The sequence below is a fragment of the Pleurodeles waltl genome, chromosome 7, assembly GCF_031143425.1.
Source record: "Pleurodeles waltl isolate 20211129_DDA chromosome 7, aPleWal1.hap1.20221129, whole genome shotgun sequence".
NCBI classification, from domain to species: domain Eukaryota; kingdom Metazoa; phylum Chordata; class Amphibia; order Caudata; family Salamandridae; genus Pleurodeles; species Pleurodeles waltl.
Window position 1 is genome coordinate 1,292,703,269 of NC_090446.1, and position 14,597 is coordinate 1,292,717,865.

A 14,597-nucleotide genomic window follows, 5' to 3' on the forward strand; every position below is an offset into this window, starting at 1 on the left:
TCTTCGCTTTTCACAGTGTCCCATAGTGGATAGATGTTGAGGTCACCACAGACTAAGAGGGTATGCATACCATTGTTGGTAACCTTGTTCTTTATGCAACAGACAATTGTTTTTCAAGCTCTAAGTTAGTCCTTGGACTTGGGGCATTTGCTTGGATTGAAGTAGATATTTAGGACATCCAGCATAATGCTGCAGTTCCTCTGCTCTTTGGTCAGTCTGGTGTGCAGTGTATATGGTGGAAATGCAGTTGAGGAAATTTTAGTTGCTGTATAGTCTAGTTTAGTTGAAATCCACGTAGTTATGCCCCCTGTTGCTATCCCTCTGCTTAGTTTGCTGCCATCAAGGCAAACCCCATAACGTCTGGTACTGCTTGTCAGGCACTAAAAGAATTTGCTGACCACTTGACAGGCTAGTAATCCCATTTGGCTCACCGTGGGCATTATCGCTTGCATGGGCTTACAGACGTACTAAGGAGACTTGGCTTTTTTGCTGTTAAAGGTGTCCAGGCACAACTATGCCAACTTTCAGCCAGGTTTTCTCAGAGCTGTTAAAAGCTGTTGGCAACCATTGCCAGTTCACTTCATCTATTCAGGGAGCAAGCCTTTTATCCTGTTGCTAGCACGGTACAAATGCCAGTGGATCTCCCCTTGGCCACTGTCAAGGTTTTTGCATTGCTTAAAATGCCTGGCGGGAAAGTATAACTGCCTTTGGGCCATTTTGGAGGACCCAGTGGCTTTTGTGGGTCTCACTGCCTGCTTGGTACACACAATTCCTTTTGATGATCATGTACTGTAGCCCTGCTTCTTTGCGGGTGCATGATTGGGCCCATCACAGGGAGGCAATCTATGTTATTGGTGATCAATGCAGGGGTGACTGATGTGTGGAAGTCTACTTTGCTGGGCGTATCCTCTCACACTGCCTCATACTTTGTGGGGTTCCAGCTACCCAGATTTACTAGTTTTATATCCTGCGATAATATCATAGGAAATACATAGGTAGTCTAGAGCACCTCCAGCAAATGTGCAAGCTTCAGTTGGGCTGGACATTCAGGCTCAGATTTACTAAACAGTTATGCAGTTCAGTGCAGCAGTGACAAAATGCTGTGCTGGGTGAGAAGCACTTCTACATCCAAGGCCATTGGAGGCTTATGGGTATGTGCAGTCGATTTCCTAAGTATTGGGTATAGCCGTTTTTCCTCAGCCTTCTGTAGGTTCTGCAAAAATATAATTTAGAGTGTAACACTGTATCTCTGTATGCATCAATTGCAAGAAGGAAACAGAGGTACTAGTAGCCACATTCGTAAGACTACCCAGAGTAAAAAGGATAATGTTACTTAAAGCAAGAACAGTTTTGGAATAAGGGGCGCTAAACCTGGTGCAAATCATTGCCACCAAACGGCTGATCGTCTTAGTAGAGGAGTGTGCACCAGCATGTGTACACCCAGTAACCGCCTTAATATTTTCCAGAAAATCTATGCTCACTTTACTAAATTTATTGTATGATTCAAGATTACCATACTCGAGTGAACAGCCTTAGAGAGACATGTGACATATTTTTTGGTCTGTTCTATCTTGTTCTCTAATTCTTCAAGTGGAATGTTGTGTCTTGACATTGCCAAACAGCCAAACAGAAGGAGTTCTATATCATGGTGCTCAACATCCCTCTCTACATATGTTACAGGGTTCGGTATCAGTTTCAACTAACAAGGTTCGCTAAAACTGCAAGACCAAAATACTAAGAAACGTCTGGATGTTTCGAATTTCTAGACAACCAAAAGCAATTGAGTTAAAAATGCCTCAAAATCCTCTACTGGGTAATACGCAATTTCACAACCAATTGCATATTCTGTGAAAAAAAACTATAACCGATGAAATCAAGAATGATGTGACCGCTGGTGGTTGCACGCACTCGCTAAAGAAGAGGTAACCCAAGGAAAATACTACATATGTACAGAACCAGACAGAAAGTGATTCGTAGGAATGGTACTGCATTTTTACCTACGTACGTACCTTCGTTGGGTTCCAGTATGTGTGACGGGGGTGGAGGCAACAATTCTGTGTTGATGGGAGGTGGTAAGACGTCAAACAAATGCTCTCTCTCTGTGAAATGGCAAAAAAGGGAATATGTTTTTGGAATCGAGTTCACAATTGTTTGCGTACATTATCACATGCAGAAGGGCACATATTCAACATTTCCTCATCATCTCGCATTGTGTTGCGCATCCTGTGAGGCTTCTTGCTTCGACTATCAGAAGTAAAATATATCGTATTGATTCTTTTTGGAAGTGTAGTCAGTTGTAACCGAGGAGACACATTAAATACAATTGGATGATTTAACAGAAGCAAATGGACAATTCGGTGTGGGGCCCCTATTCTATGTTTCCTGCAGGAAAGAAACTGATGGATACATATAAATGTTAGTCAAATAAACCAATATTGATTAAAGTATTAAGTTAGACCAGGTAATTTGTTCCTCACTAAAATATATAAATGATCAAGTAATTATACATTCAAGCACATTGGAAACAAGCTGTTACCTCAAGAATAATATTGACTACAGGTTTTCTCTAAAGATGGCCTTCTTTTGGGGCAACCTGTCTCCTTCAGTTGGGTACAGTGGGCTTGTCGCTCTTTGTCCACAAAGGTATTCTGTTTAAGTTCAGACATTTGTGAAGCTGTCATCCTAGAGCACCGTGAAACAACATAGCAAAACCAATAGACTAGCGTGTTAGTCCTCTATGATGTAATTCTACTCTGACACCACCATGTCTATTCTTGGGTATATTGTGGACCTATCTGAGTCGGCGTTTTTGCCTACAGCCCCTTTAGTACATTTTTAGAACATTCTGCAGTGCACGGTCAGGATTTTATAACTGGTAGTACCTGCTATGGTGACAATGGTATGTATCAATTAGAAGAATATGACAGCAGTACTGGCCGCCTCAATCATAGATTTACCCAGAGTAAAACAGATAATGTAACTTGACGCAATAATAGTTTTACGATGAGGGATGCTAAACCTTGTGCAACCCCCTTTGCCACCAACAAACTGATTATGTCAGTAGTAGGAGTGTGCATCAAGCATATGCATATCCCGTGACTACCTTAACCTTAACCTTTTCAAGACCTTTTCAAGAAATACTATGTTCATTCTACTACATTTGTTGTATGATTCAAGATTACCATACTGAGCAACTTAAAAAGGATATGTATCATATTTTTGGTCTGTGCTACCTTTTTCCCAATGGAATGTCTTTACCTTGACATTGGTAAACAGGAGGTGTTCTGTATCATTGTGCTCAACATCCTTCTCTGCAAACGTTCCAAGCAAAGTTCGGTGTGAGCTTAAAGTAACATTTAAAGGTACTCCAAAACTGCATGACCACAAGGGACAACTTGGAAAGAAATGTGTGATTTTGAATTTCTAGATGAACTAGTATAACTGAATCACAAATGTCTCAAAATCCTCCACTGCCTGCAACACATTTTCACAACCAAGCCCATTTTCTGTGCATAAACATTGCCACCAATGCAATCAAGCATTGTGTTACCCTCAGTTGGTTCATGCAGGGTGGAAGGAGAGAAAATGACCGGGAACATTCTCCATGGGAACAGAGCCACACAGAAAGTGTGACTTAGGAATTGTACTGCATATTTACCTGCATAGGTCGCTTTGGGGGGATCAAATCGAGGTTAAGGGGGTTTAGGCAAAAGTTTTGGTTTGATGGGAGATGGTAGGGAGTCAAACCACTGCTCTCTCTGTTAAATTTAAAAAATCTTTGTGTACATCATCACATAGACGAAGGGACAGATTTACATGTTCCTCCTTATCTTCCATTGTGTTGTGCGGACAGTGGGCTATGATTTTTTGCCTGGACCATCAAAATTACAATGGGCACACGTTTAAAATTCTTCATGGTCCGTTAATTTGAGAAATCCATTATAACTGAAGATACTCCTTTAGCATAATTGTAGGAGCAAAGAGGCAAATTCGGTAGAGAGGCCACATTCCATATTTCATGCAGGGGAGTTTCTCAATATAAGTCAAATTAATCAAATCTCGATATATTATTAAATTAAATTAGGCTATTTATTTATCACCAAAATATATCAATAATTAAGAAATTTAATGCTGAGACACATACGAAACAAGCAACACCTTATGGCTAAAATTGACAATGAGGTTTCTCTAAAGATGAACCTATTTTGAAGCATACTATCTCCCTAATTGTGGTATTGTTAGAGTTCCTTTTTGTCCACCTAGGCAGTCTGTTTCAGTTGGGACACGTGTAAAGCTGTTATCCTAGAGGAGAATGAATCTAACTCAGACCAGCGTGTCAGTCATTTGTGATAGTATGCAGTGGCTTTAGTACCAATCCAACAACCTTTTTAGGAGTTGAGTTAAAGTTAAAAAAAACCCAGCAGATGAAAGTGAAATCCACCAGGATATCATGTTTTAGTACCCCGTTTAAAATACTTCATAGTTAGAGGTTGTTCGAAATGGAGTCTCTAGTTGGCAGTGGATTGCACCCTGTCCAAGTAGGGACCCTCACTCTAGTCAGAGTAAGGGAGTCACACGGCTAAGATACCCCCTGCGCACCCCCTTGGTAGCTTGGTGCAAGCAGTCAGGCTTATCCCAGAGGAAATGTGTAAAGTATTTGTTCACACACACACACAGTAACACAGTGAAAACACTACAAAAGGACTCCACACCAGTTTAGAAAAATAGCCAATATTTATCTGAATAAAACAAGACCAAAACTACAAAAATCCAACACACAAGCAAAGATACAATTTTAAAGTTAAATGCCAATATAGAACTTAGAAACACAATAGCTCCAACTGGGATATCAATCAATCAATTTTTATAAAATGAACTACTCACCAGTGAGGGTCTAGAGGCGCTGGTGGTGGGTCTGGGCTTCATTCGAAGAGCCATGTCTTGAGGTTCTTCCTGAAGATGGTGAGTGATGGGCTTTGTCTGAGGTGTGTGGGCAGGTTGTCCCAGCTCTTAGTTGTGAGGGAAGTGAAAGATATTCCTCCGGCGGTGGTTTTCCAGATGCATGGGATTGTGGCTAGTGCCTCCTGGGCAGAGTAGAATGGTCTGACGGGGTTATGGAAAGAGATGCAATGGTTCAGGTAGGCCGGTTCGATGTTGTGAAGGGCCTTGTAGGTGTGGGTGAGTAGTTTGAAGTTGATTTGCTTCTCCACTGGGAGCCAATGGAGGATCCTCAGCTGTTGGGAGATATGTTCCTGGCAGAGGAGGTTTAGGATGAGTCTGGTGGCAGCGTTTTGGATGAATTGGAGTTTCGTGATGTTCTTTGTTCTGGTGCCAGCGTAGAGTGCATTACCGTAGTCGAGCTTGCTTGTGACTAAGGTGTGGGTGACCATCTTGCGGCACTTGACTGGGATCCATTTGAAGAGTTTGCGGAGTTGGCAGAGGGTGTTTTGGACTTTTTGCCTTACGCAGGGTCATCCCCAGTCTTTTTGCCTCCTTCCTCCTGATTTTTCTGACCTCTCGCTGTTGGCTCTAGGACTCTGAGCACCTTATCACTGCTGACCAGTGCTAAAGTGCAGGTGCTCTCCCATCTAAAGTTAGTATGATTGGCTTATACCTAATTGGCATATTTAATTTACCTATAAGTCCCTTGTACAGTGGTATCTCTATACCCAGGGCCTGTAAATTAAAGACTACTAGTGGGCCTGCAGCGCTGCTTGCGCCACCCACTGAAGTAGACTTTTAAACCTGTCTCAGGCCTGCTAGCGTAGGGCCTGTGTACACAGTCTTCTGCCACAGAGACCTGGCATCTAAACTTACTTGCCAGGCCCAGAACTCCCCTTTGACTACATGTAAGTCACCCCTAAGGTACGCCCTAGCTAGCCTTATGGGCAGGGTGCCATGTATGTAGAAAGGCAGGACAGGTGCCATATTGCATTGCCTGTCCTGGTAGTGACAAACAGCCTAACTTGGTGTCTCACTGCTGTGAGTTCTGCCTTCTCATAGGATTTCATTAGAAATGCCCTGCCTTATGTGTAAGGGGTATTGTCTGATTTACGAGGGGTACCGTAGGCGTGTTTGGTATGGTTGTGATGGTGATAATAAATGCTGCTTACTGGTGTGGGTGTATTTTCTATTACTATCACAGAAATGCCACTTCTAGAAAGTGCACATTTATCTGTGCTTATGACTCTGGTGTTTTGCAGCTCTACTCCAATCCACGTCTGGGCAGAATGACAGTAGGGGCTATGTGCATACTTTTCAGACAGCCTCTACACAGGGAGGGTGGAGGTGTCACAGAGGTGCATCTGCATACTGAATAGTCTTCCTGGGCTGAGAGAAGGGAGAGGCGGGGCACACCTAAATTTGAAAAGGCTGTGCCCTGGCCTCACACAATAGGGTCGTTAACCCCCCACTGATTTTTGGAGCCTGTGCTGAAAGAGAGAGGGGGCACTCCCAGAACCAGTTGTAACTGGCTGGAAACTCCTCTCCCTACCATTTTAAAACACTGTAAGAACTGATTATAAGTACAGGGGAATTTTCCCCACAATTTGGAGACGTTTTGAAGTTACCTGGAACTGGACACAGACTACCGGAAGGACTCACCAGAAACCGCCATGGAGTGCTGCTGCTGTGCTGACCTGTGACCTGCTTGGTCACTGAGAAGGACTTGCCACACGCTGCACCCCCTTTGTGCTGGCCTGTTGATGGGCCCTCCATCTGTGGGCCTTTTCTATGGACTCTGTCCCCCAGTAGCAGGGTGCTGTGGCCCCTGACCCCTATCGCCTTATGAAGCACGAAGGAGTGTTTCAACACTGCGCTTTGGGGAAAGTGCTACACCTTTAAATTCTTAAAAACACTGCGAGCGCGCGTTTTTATGCCAGAAATCACTGCCGCAACCCTGGCTGTACATCGGGCCGTGGTGCTTTGAAAAACGCCCCTTAATTGCTGCCTGGATCACCGACGCAGCCCGGGAGGCTGCATTCCTGGAAGCGCTAGTGCCGCGCACCTTCTAGTGCCCTAAGGGCACTAGGAAAACTAACCTGAAGAATCCGGAGCAAGCGTGCTCCTAGCGGTGCCCCCAGGGTAGGGATCGCTCAGAGGAGGAACCCCGGGGCACCGGCAGGCCCGGTCTTGGGCCAGAGTGTCATCGGAGCAGGAGGGAGAGGAGGACGTCTCTCACTCGCCTGCTCAAGCCCCGGAGGGCTCTCCTGGAGTGTGCAGGTGGGGCGGAGGCCTCATCGGAGGCTCGCCCGTTCCGCGGGCTCTCTTTTGGGTTCCCCTCGTGGGACAGTGGCATTGTTTGGGGATCTCACCCCTGGTAAGGCTCGGTAGAGGCCCAGGGAGACCCCAGGAGTTTGCCGGTCCCTGGAGGGGCGCGTTTTCAATTCGAAGGGGGTGCGTAGCGCCCCCCTCCTCCCTCAAGGATTTCCCTGACCTTGGCCCCCCTCGTGTGGGCCAGTGGAGGCCTAGGCAGGCCCCAAGTTATCACGGTCCCCGGAGTGGCCCGTCAATTATACAGGGGAGGAGCATGCCACCCTCCTCTCCTCAAGGGATGTCAGAGGCCCCTGTTTTGCACAGAGGAGAGCCGGGGGCCCCATTGTTCGTCTTTTAGGCACTGGAGGTGCCTTCATCAACTCAGGTATTGTTCACAGGGACAATATATCTCAGGAGTTCCTTTTAGAGACTTTAGTGGATTGATATATTGCCTACCTGTTTTTGATGTGTGATGATGCTTTTACATATATGGGCAAATGTTCCTTTTATGGGCATCTCTTGCTAATATGTTTTCCTAACATGCCATATGTTTTCTAATGTTCCTACTATGGGGGTTTTATGATATTCTTATGACAAGTGCTCTAATGTGATAACGTGTTTCCTGACTACTGCTTATGTTGCAGAATACTGAGTAACCTGTGTGTTATGTGTGACTACTGCTAATTTGCAGAGTAACTAATGTGTAATGTTCTGACAACTGCTAAGGTAGCAGGACAGTTCTGATATGTGATGTTGGGTCTGATAATTGCGTTGTGTACAATACAGTATATTGTCATATAATCTGGTGTTGTGTCTCCTTTGTGGTGGGGATATTGCGTCACGTGTGTTGTGTGTGTTGTGCAAACAGTTTACACATTGCCTCTGGGATAAGCCTGACTGCTTGTGCCAAGCTACCAAGGGGGAGAGCAGGGGTTATCTTGGACGTGTAACTCCCTTGCCCTGACTAGAGTGGGTAGGGTCTGCCTGGCTGAGGTGCATACCCTAGCCAACCAGAAACCCAATTTCTAACAGGGTGTGACAGCAGGAAGAAGTTACTGTGTTTACCTGTCGGGTTACTGACAGGGAAGAGTTGAGCGTGATTCCTAGGTTGCGGGCATGTTCAGTCAGGGTAGGCGGGGCACTGAGCGATGAGGGCCACCAGGAATCGCCCCAGGCTGAAGTGGAGTTTCCGAAGATGATGAGCTTGGTCTTGTCTCAGTTGAGTTTGAGGCAGTTTTCCCTCATCCAAGCAGCAAAGGCTTTCATTCCGGTGTGAAAGTTCCTCTTAGCTTTTTCCAGGTCTTCAGTGAGGGATATGATGAGTTGTGTGCTATCGGCGTATGACACGATATTCATTCTGTGGCCTCTGACGATGGCTGCAAGCGGGTCCACGTAGATGTTGAAGAGCGTTGGGCCAAGGGAGGATCCCTTAGGTACTCCATAAGTGACTTCTGTTGGTTTGGATCTGAAGGGTGGGAGCCTGACTCTGTGTTCTTCTGGAAAGGAAGGAGTGAATCCATTGCAGGTCTTTTCCGCGGATTCCTGCATCGTGGATTCTGGTGCATAAGGTGCTGTGGGAGATCTTGTCGAAGGCTGCTGAGAGGTTGAGGAGTATGAGTGCTAGGGTATGGCCTCAGTCGAGGAGTATGTGGATTTATTCAGTGGCTGCAAGAAGAGCTGCCTCCAAGCTGTGGTTCCTTTGGAAGCCAGACTGAGAGGTATCCAGAGAGCTGTTGTCTTTGATGAATTGTTGCAGGTTTGAGTTGATGGCTTTTTCCAGTACTTTGGCCGGGTAGGGTAGGAGTGAGATGCGCTGGAAATTCTTTAGCTCTGATGGGTCAGCTGTGGGTTTCTTCAGGAGGGGCGCAAAGTTTGGCGTGTTTCAAATCTTCGGGGAAGGTGGCTGTGTTGATAGAGCAGTTCAGCTTCTTGCAGAGTTTGGGGGTGACATTTGACCAGGCCCCATTGATCCATCTCAATGATCATGCCTTTCACAGTTGTATCCCCTCTGTGCATGACATATTCATTGATTGGTCTGTACTGCTCCATCAGACATTGTAACATGTAATAAGTAGAATTCCAACGTGTTGGCACCTCCTGTATGACGGCTTTAACTGCCATTCTATTATCACGCTGTATAATCCTCAACAGCTTGCAGGCTTTAAAAGAATGGCTAAAATGAGTGCAGATTGTTCTGCATGTGGACAGTAAGCTACTGTCTCGTAGTTCTTTTTTGAGGAAGTCCTGTACAATGATGTTTATGCAGTGTGCCACGCACAGGACCCTGAAAAATAGCCACCATCTGATATGGTCTTAACTATATTACTGCCATTGTCCGTGGCAACAAATCCAATGTTAAGCCCTCTGGGGCGCAGCCATTCAACGACCTTGTTGTTTAAGTCATCCAAGATGTTTGCAGATATATGGGATTTCTTCATGGACAACATAGCTACTGTTGCATGCTTCTCAGCACCATTAAAAATTTCAGCTCTGTCAACTACTGCAGACATAATTTCTCAAACCCCTACAAAAGAGATCCAGTGTGCAGTGATGCACATGTACCAGGGGCTTGGCAACTGGTCCACATGCCTGTCATCAGGCGGATTGTCAGGACCGCACTCTGCTGAAAAACTTGTCTAACGAATTCCAGTACATGGTGATGTAGCGCTGGAACAGCAACTCTGGCAAAATAGGTCCAGCTGGGAACCTTCCATTTTTGGAAGATAGCCGCCACAAATTCTAGAAAACCCACTCCTTCCACAAAAGAAAAAGAGAGGAGGTCCTACACTAACTTTAGCCAGCTTCTCTTTGTTACAACAATGCCATTGGGTGGTTGCATTCGTACTTAGAAGAAGGTGGCAGGCTTAATGTACGACAAAGGGGGGAGCAGCCACTGTAGGTTCTTGCCTTGGTGTTTTGACCTGAATCTGAGTCTTCCTGTGCCATTGCAATGTTGCTGATGTGGGCAACAATACTAGTGCTCTGCTGGAGGAGGGCTGATTTGTGTAACAAAAATGTCACCTTCATCTTCATCCATGATCGGATCAGGTTACCTGCTTTCAACACCTTCACTAACACCACTTGCAGGCTTTTCCTTTTGGCGGCTAAGGTGTAGCTCCCAGCGGACTGTGTGGTGTTTTCTCAAATGGATTGCTTTGCCTCCGGTTCCAAAGTTTGTGCCAAGCCTACCCCGACTAATACTTGCTCGGTAAATGGAGCACATGGCACTGTTTGGCTCCTTTTCACTAACCATTAAAAGGCCCAATCTGGGGAGGTTAACATTCCAACACTGGTGCCACTGCCAATGTCTGAAGAAGTGGCAGTAGGTCAATGTTGTTTTGATGATGTTTGCCTCTCTGCAGTGCCTTATTCTACTAAGGTGGGTGTGGATGTAGGTCGCACCTGGGACTTGTAAATATGGAAGTTGGTGGAGGTGATGGTATCGGTGCCACATCTCTCTGAGCAGTTTGAGATGGGGTAATGTTTGACTCCATTGGGGCTGGGCTAACATCCACGATGACTGGCTCGTCATTAGACTCATCATCCTCCTCTTCTTCATCCATAGCTCTAAAGTTTTCAGGAACCTTCCTTTTCACTCCTTGCCTCTGCTGGTGTGTCTCAGACTGAGGTGGCATCCAAGTGGAGTCTTCACCATCAGAAGAGAGGCTTGAGGAATAAGATGGCGGAGATCTGGAAGACAGTGGATCTTGTGAAAGATGGGATACTTTGGCTTCCTCTGTATGAAGGTCAACATTCTGATGTGCTCCTACTTCGGGAGGAACTGCTATTGCTTGCCTACAGAAATGGCGGCCAGCCACATGGTGAAACAACAAGCAGCAAGGAGGCATGGCACCACAACAAAGAAGAACATATACAAGTCTACTGGCTGCTTACACAAATTGGCCACCAACCACATCAAACAACATGCAGGATGAATAGCAAACAAAAAACACAAATAGATATGGGACTATAATTTTGACTATACAAAAAAGGCCCCTGGCCACATGGCATGGGGAACAAAGACAAATGGTGGCCTATGACAAACACTCTCATGAACTGGCCAGACAAAGAAGGCATTGCTACAGGAGAAAGAAAACTGCATTAAGTCAGTATTAGTAATTCCAAAAGCTAAAATTAAAGGGGCTAAAAATGTTTACAACAACAACACACATCATGCAAAGGCATCAAGTACTATAACCCCACCATACACTGCTTGCAGAACAAAAAAATTGAAATACCGCTAAACAACATTTTGTTACCCTTAATACCAATCAATCAATCAATTTTTATAAAGTGAACTACTCACCCGTGAAGGTCTCGAGGCGCTAGTGGTGGGTCTGGGCCTCATTCGAAGAGGCATGTCTTGAGGTTCTTCCTGAAGATGGTGAGTTATGGGCTTTGTCTGAGGTGTGTGGGCAGGTTGTCCCAGCTCTTAGTTGCAAGGTAAGTGAAAGATATTCCTCCGGCGGTGGTTTGCCAGATGCGTGGGATTGTGGCTAGTGCTTCCTGGGCAGAGCAGAGGGGTCTGACGGGGTTATGGAAAGAGATGTGATGATTCAGGTAGGCCGATCCGATGTTGTGAAGGGTCTTGTAGGTGTGGGTGAGTAGTTTGAAGTTGATTCGCTTCTCCAGTGGGAGCCAATGGAGGATCCTCAGCTGTTGGGAGATATGTTCCTGGCAGGGGAGGTTCAGGATGAGTCTGGTGGCAGCGTTTTGGATGAATTGGAGTTTCCTGATGTTCTTTGTTCTGGTGCCAGCGTAGAGTGCATTACCGTAGTCGAGCTTGCTTGTGACTAAGATGTGGGTGACCATCTTGTGGCACTCGACTAGGATCCATTTGAAGATTTTGCGGAGTTGGCAGAGGGTGTGCCAGCAGGAATAAGTTACTGCGTTTACCTGTCGGGTCACTGACAGGGAAGAGTCGAGAGTGATTTCTAGGTTGCGGGCATGTTCAGTCGGGGTAGGAGGGGCACTGACCGATGAGGGCCACCAGGAGTCATCCCAGGCTGAAGTGGAGTTTCCGAAGATGATGAGCTTGGTCTTGTCCTAGTTGGGTTTTAGGCAGTTCTCCCTCATCCAGGCAGCGAAGGCTTCCATTCCGGTGTGAAAGTTCCTCTTAGCTTTTTCCGGGTCTTCAGTGAGGGATATTCATTCCGTGGCCTCTTACGATGGCTGCAAGTGGGTCCATGTAGATGTAGATGTTAAGGATCCCTTAGGTACTCCATAACTGACTTCTGTTGGTTTGGATATGAAGAGTGGGAGCCTGACTCTGTGTTCTTCTGTAAAGGAAGGAGTGAATCCATTGCGCGGCTTTTCCGTGGATTCCTGCATCGTGGATTCTGGTGCATAAGGTGCTGTGGGAGATCTTGTCGAAGGCTGCTGAGAGGTTGAGGAGTATGTGTGCTAGGGTGTGGCCTCAGTCGAGGAGTATGCAGATGTATTCAGTGGCTGCAAGAAGAGCTGTCTCCAAGCTGTGGTTGCTTTGGAAGCCAGACTGAGAGGTATCCAGAGAGCTGTTGTCTTCGATGAATTGTCGCAGCTGTGAGTTGATGGCTTTTTCCAGTACTTTGGCCAGTTAGGGTAGTAATGAGATGGGCTGGGAATTCTTTAGCTCTGATGGGTCGGCTGTGAGTTTCTTCAGGAGGGGCGTGAAGTTTGGCGTGTTTCAAATATTCGGGGAAGGTGGCTGTGTTGATAGAGCAGTACAGCATCTTGCGGAGTTTGGGGGCGATGAATGCGCTGGCTCTGTTGTAGATGTCGTGAGGACAGCGGTCTGTGGGAGCTCTAAATTGAATGTTGTTCATGAAGCTTTCAGTCTCTTCTGTGGTGGCTAGGGAGTTGGCCCATTTGGTAATCCAGGAGTTGAGGTTGCATGCCGCGGTGTTGGCATCATCAGTGGGAGGCGGAGGTGATTTGGCATGGGTTGTAGTGAGTTGCTCGTTGGTGTTTTTGTTGCATTTCCTGTGGGGGGACCCTGGGGACGCAAAGTTGGCTGATGGGTGTGGTGATGGTGAAGTGTAGGCAGTGATTGTCGGTCCAGTCTGAGGTGGAGATGTTCTTAATGGTAATCCAGTTGCTTGAGATGAAAATGTGATCTAGTGTGTGTCCTGCGGCATGTGTGGGCACAGTGATCAGTTTTCTGAGTCCGTGGGTGGAGAGATTGTCAAGTAGGGAAGTGATGTTTTGGTCGTTGCGGTCCTCGAGGTGGAAATTCAAGTCTCCGAGGAGGAGGTAGTCCGTGGATGCCAGGGTGTGGGGGGGTGGCGATTTCTACAATGGTGTTGATGAATGCTGGGCGGGGGCTGGGCGGTCTGTAGATCAGGGTGCTGCGGAGGGAGGAATTGTAAGTGGTGTGGATCAGGAAGTGAAGGTGTTCCATTGTGGTGCAGTGTTCCTCCGTGTTGACTGTGATGCGGAGTGAGGACTTATGTACAATGGCAAGCCCTCCGCCCGGACGAGAGGGCCGGTCCTTCCTTAGGATGTTGTCGCCATCTGAAATTGCGATGGTGATGTCTGGTCCGTAGGTAGGGTTGGTCCAGGTCTGGGCTAGGAATGTGATGTCTGGACAGGTGGAGTCGATCAGGTCCCAAAGTTTGGTGGTGTGCTTATGGAGGGAGCATACTTTCAGAAGGAGGCAGTTAATGAGGTTGTGGCGGGCATTGGTGGTTTGGGGTGTTCCGGCTGTTTGTTGAGGCAGAAACTGAGGTTACAGTTCCGGCAAGAAAAAGGTTTGTGCGTGTCCTTAGGAGATGCGGTGCAGTTGGCGTTGACACCTGTGGTGTTAAGGAGGTGGAGGGCCCTGGCGCCGTAATGGAGGGTGGCCAAGGAATGACTTGTTAGAGATTCAGGATTCCTGGCGCTGGGTGCAGTCCAGGTGCGGATGGGCGCAGACTGGCTTGCCTTTGGTGCCCCAGCAGCGCGCCTGCTGTGAGAGGCCGCCATTAAGAAGGGGAGGGAGGCAGGGGTCTGGTCAGCTGGGAGAGGGGAGGGCAGGAAAAGCACTTCACAGGGTTGGGGCGGGGGCAACAGAGCTGCGGTTGGGCGAGGGAACAGCAGAGACAGAAAAGAAGAGAGGTGACAGAAAAAAAGGAAAAAATAGAAAATCAAAGTGAAACTAGAAGTAAGAGGCAGGAGTATAAAGCAGTAGTAAGGAGAGAAAAGAGAGAGACAGAAGATACTTGTAGATGGTCACTAGGCCACCTGGGATGAGGTGCAGGCAGGAGCCTACGGGTGGAGGAGGGTCTCAAACTGAGAGTCAGACAGGCTCTCAGTTCGATCCCAAGGCAGAGGCAGCAGCAGCAGCATGAGGAGCTAGGGAGGGCAACAGACTCTAATTAGGAGGT

The 14,597-nt window shown here is 46.9% G+C and overlaps 1 protein-coding gene across 6 annotated transcripts in view; it reads right to left on the reverse strand.

Moving 5' to 3' along the window:
* The window catches only part of LOC138246189 (scavenger receptor cysteine-rich domain-containing group B protein-like), a 390,419-nt gene that overhangs the window by 90,988 nt on the left and 284,834 nt on the right, over window positions 1–14,597 (reverse strand). For all 6 annotated transcript variants that reach the window (XM_069200523.1, XM_069200520.1, XM_069200524.1 and 3 more), the window contains one exon: window positions 2,010–2,099. In XM_069200523.1, coding sequence (XP_069056624.1) covers window positions 2,010–2,099 — 90 coding nt within the window. The remainder of the gene's footprint in view (window positions 1–2,009; window positions 2,100–14,597) is intronic.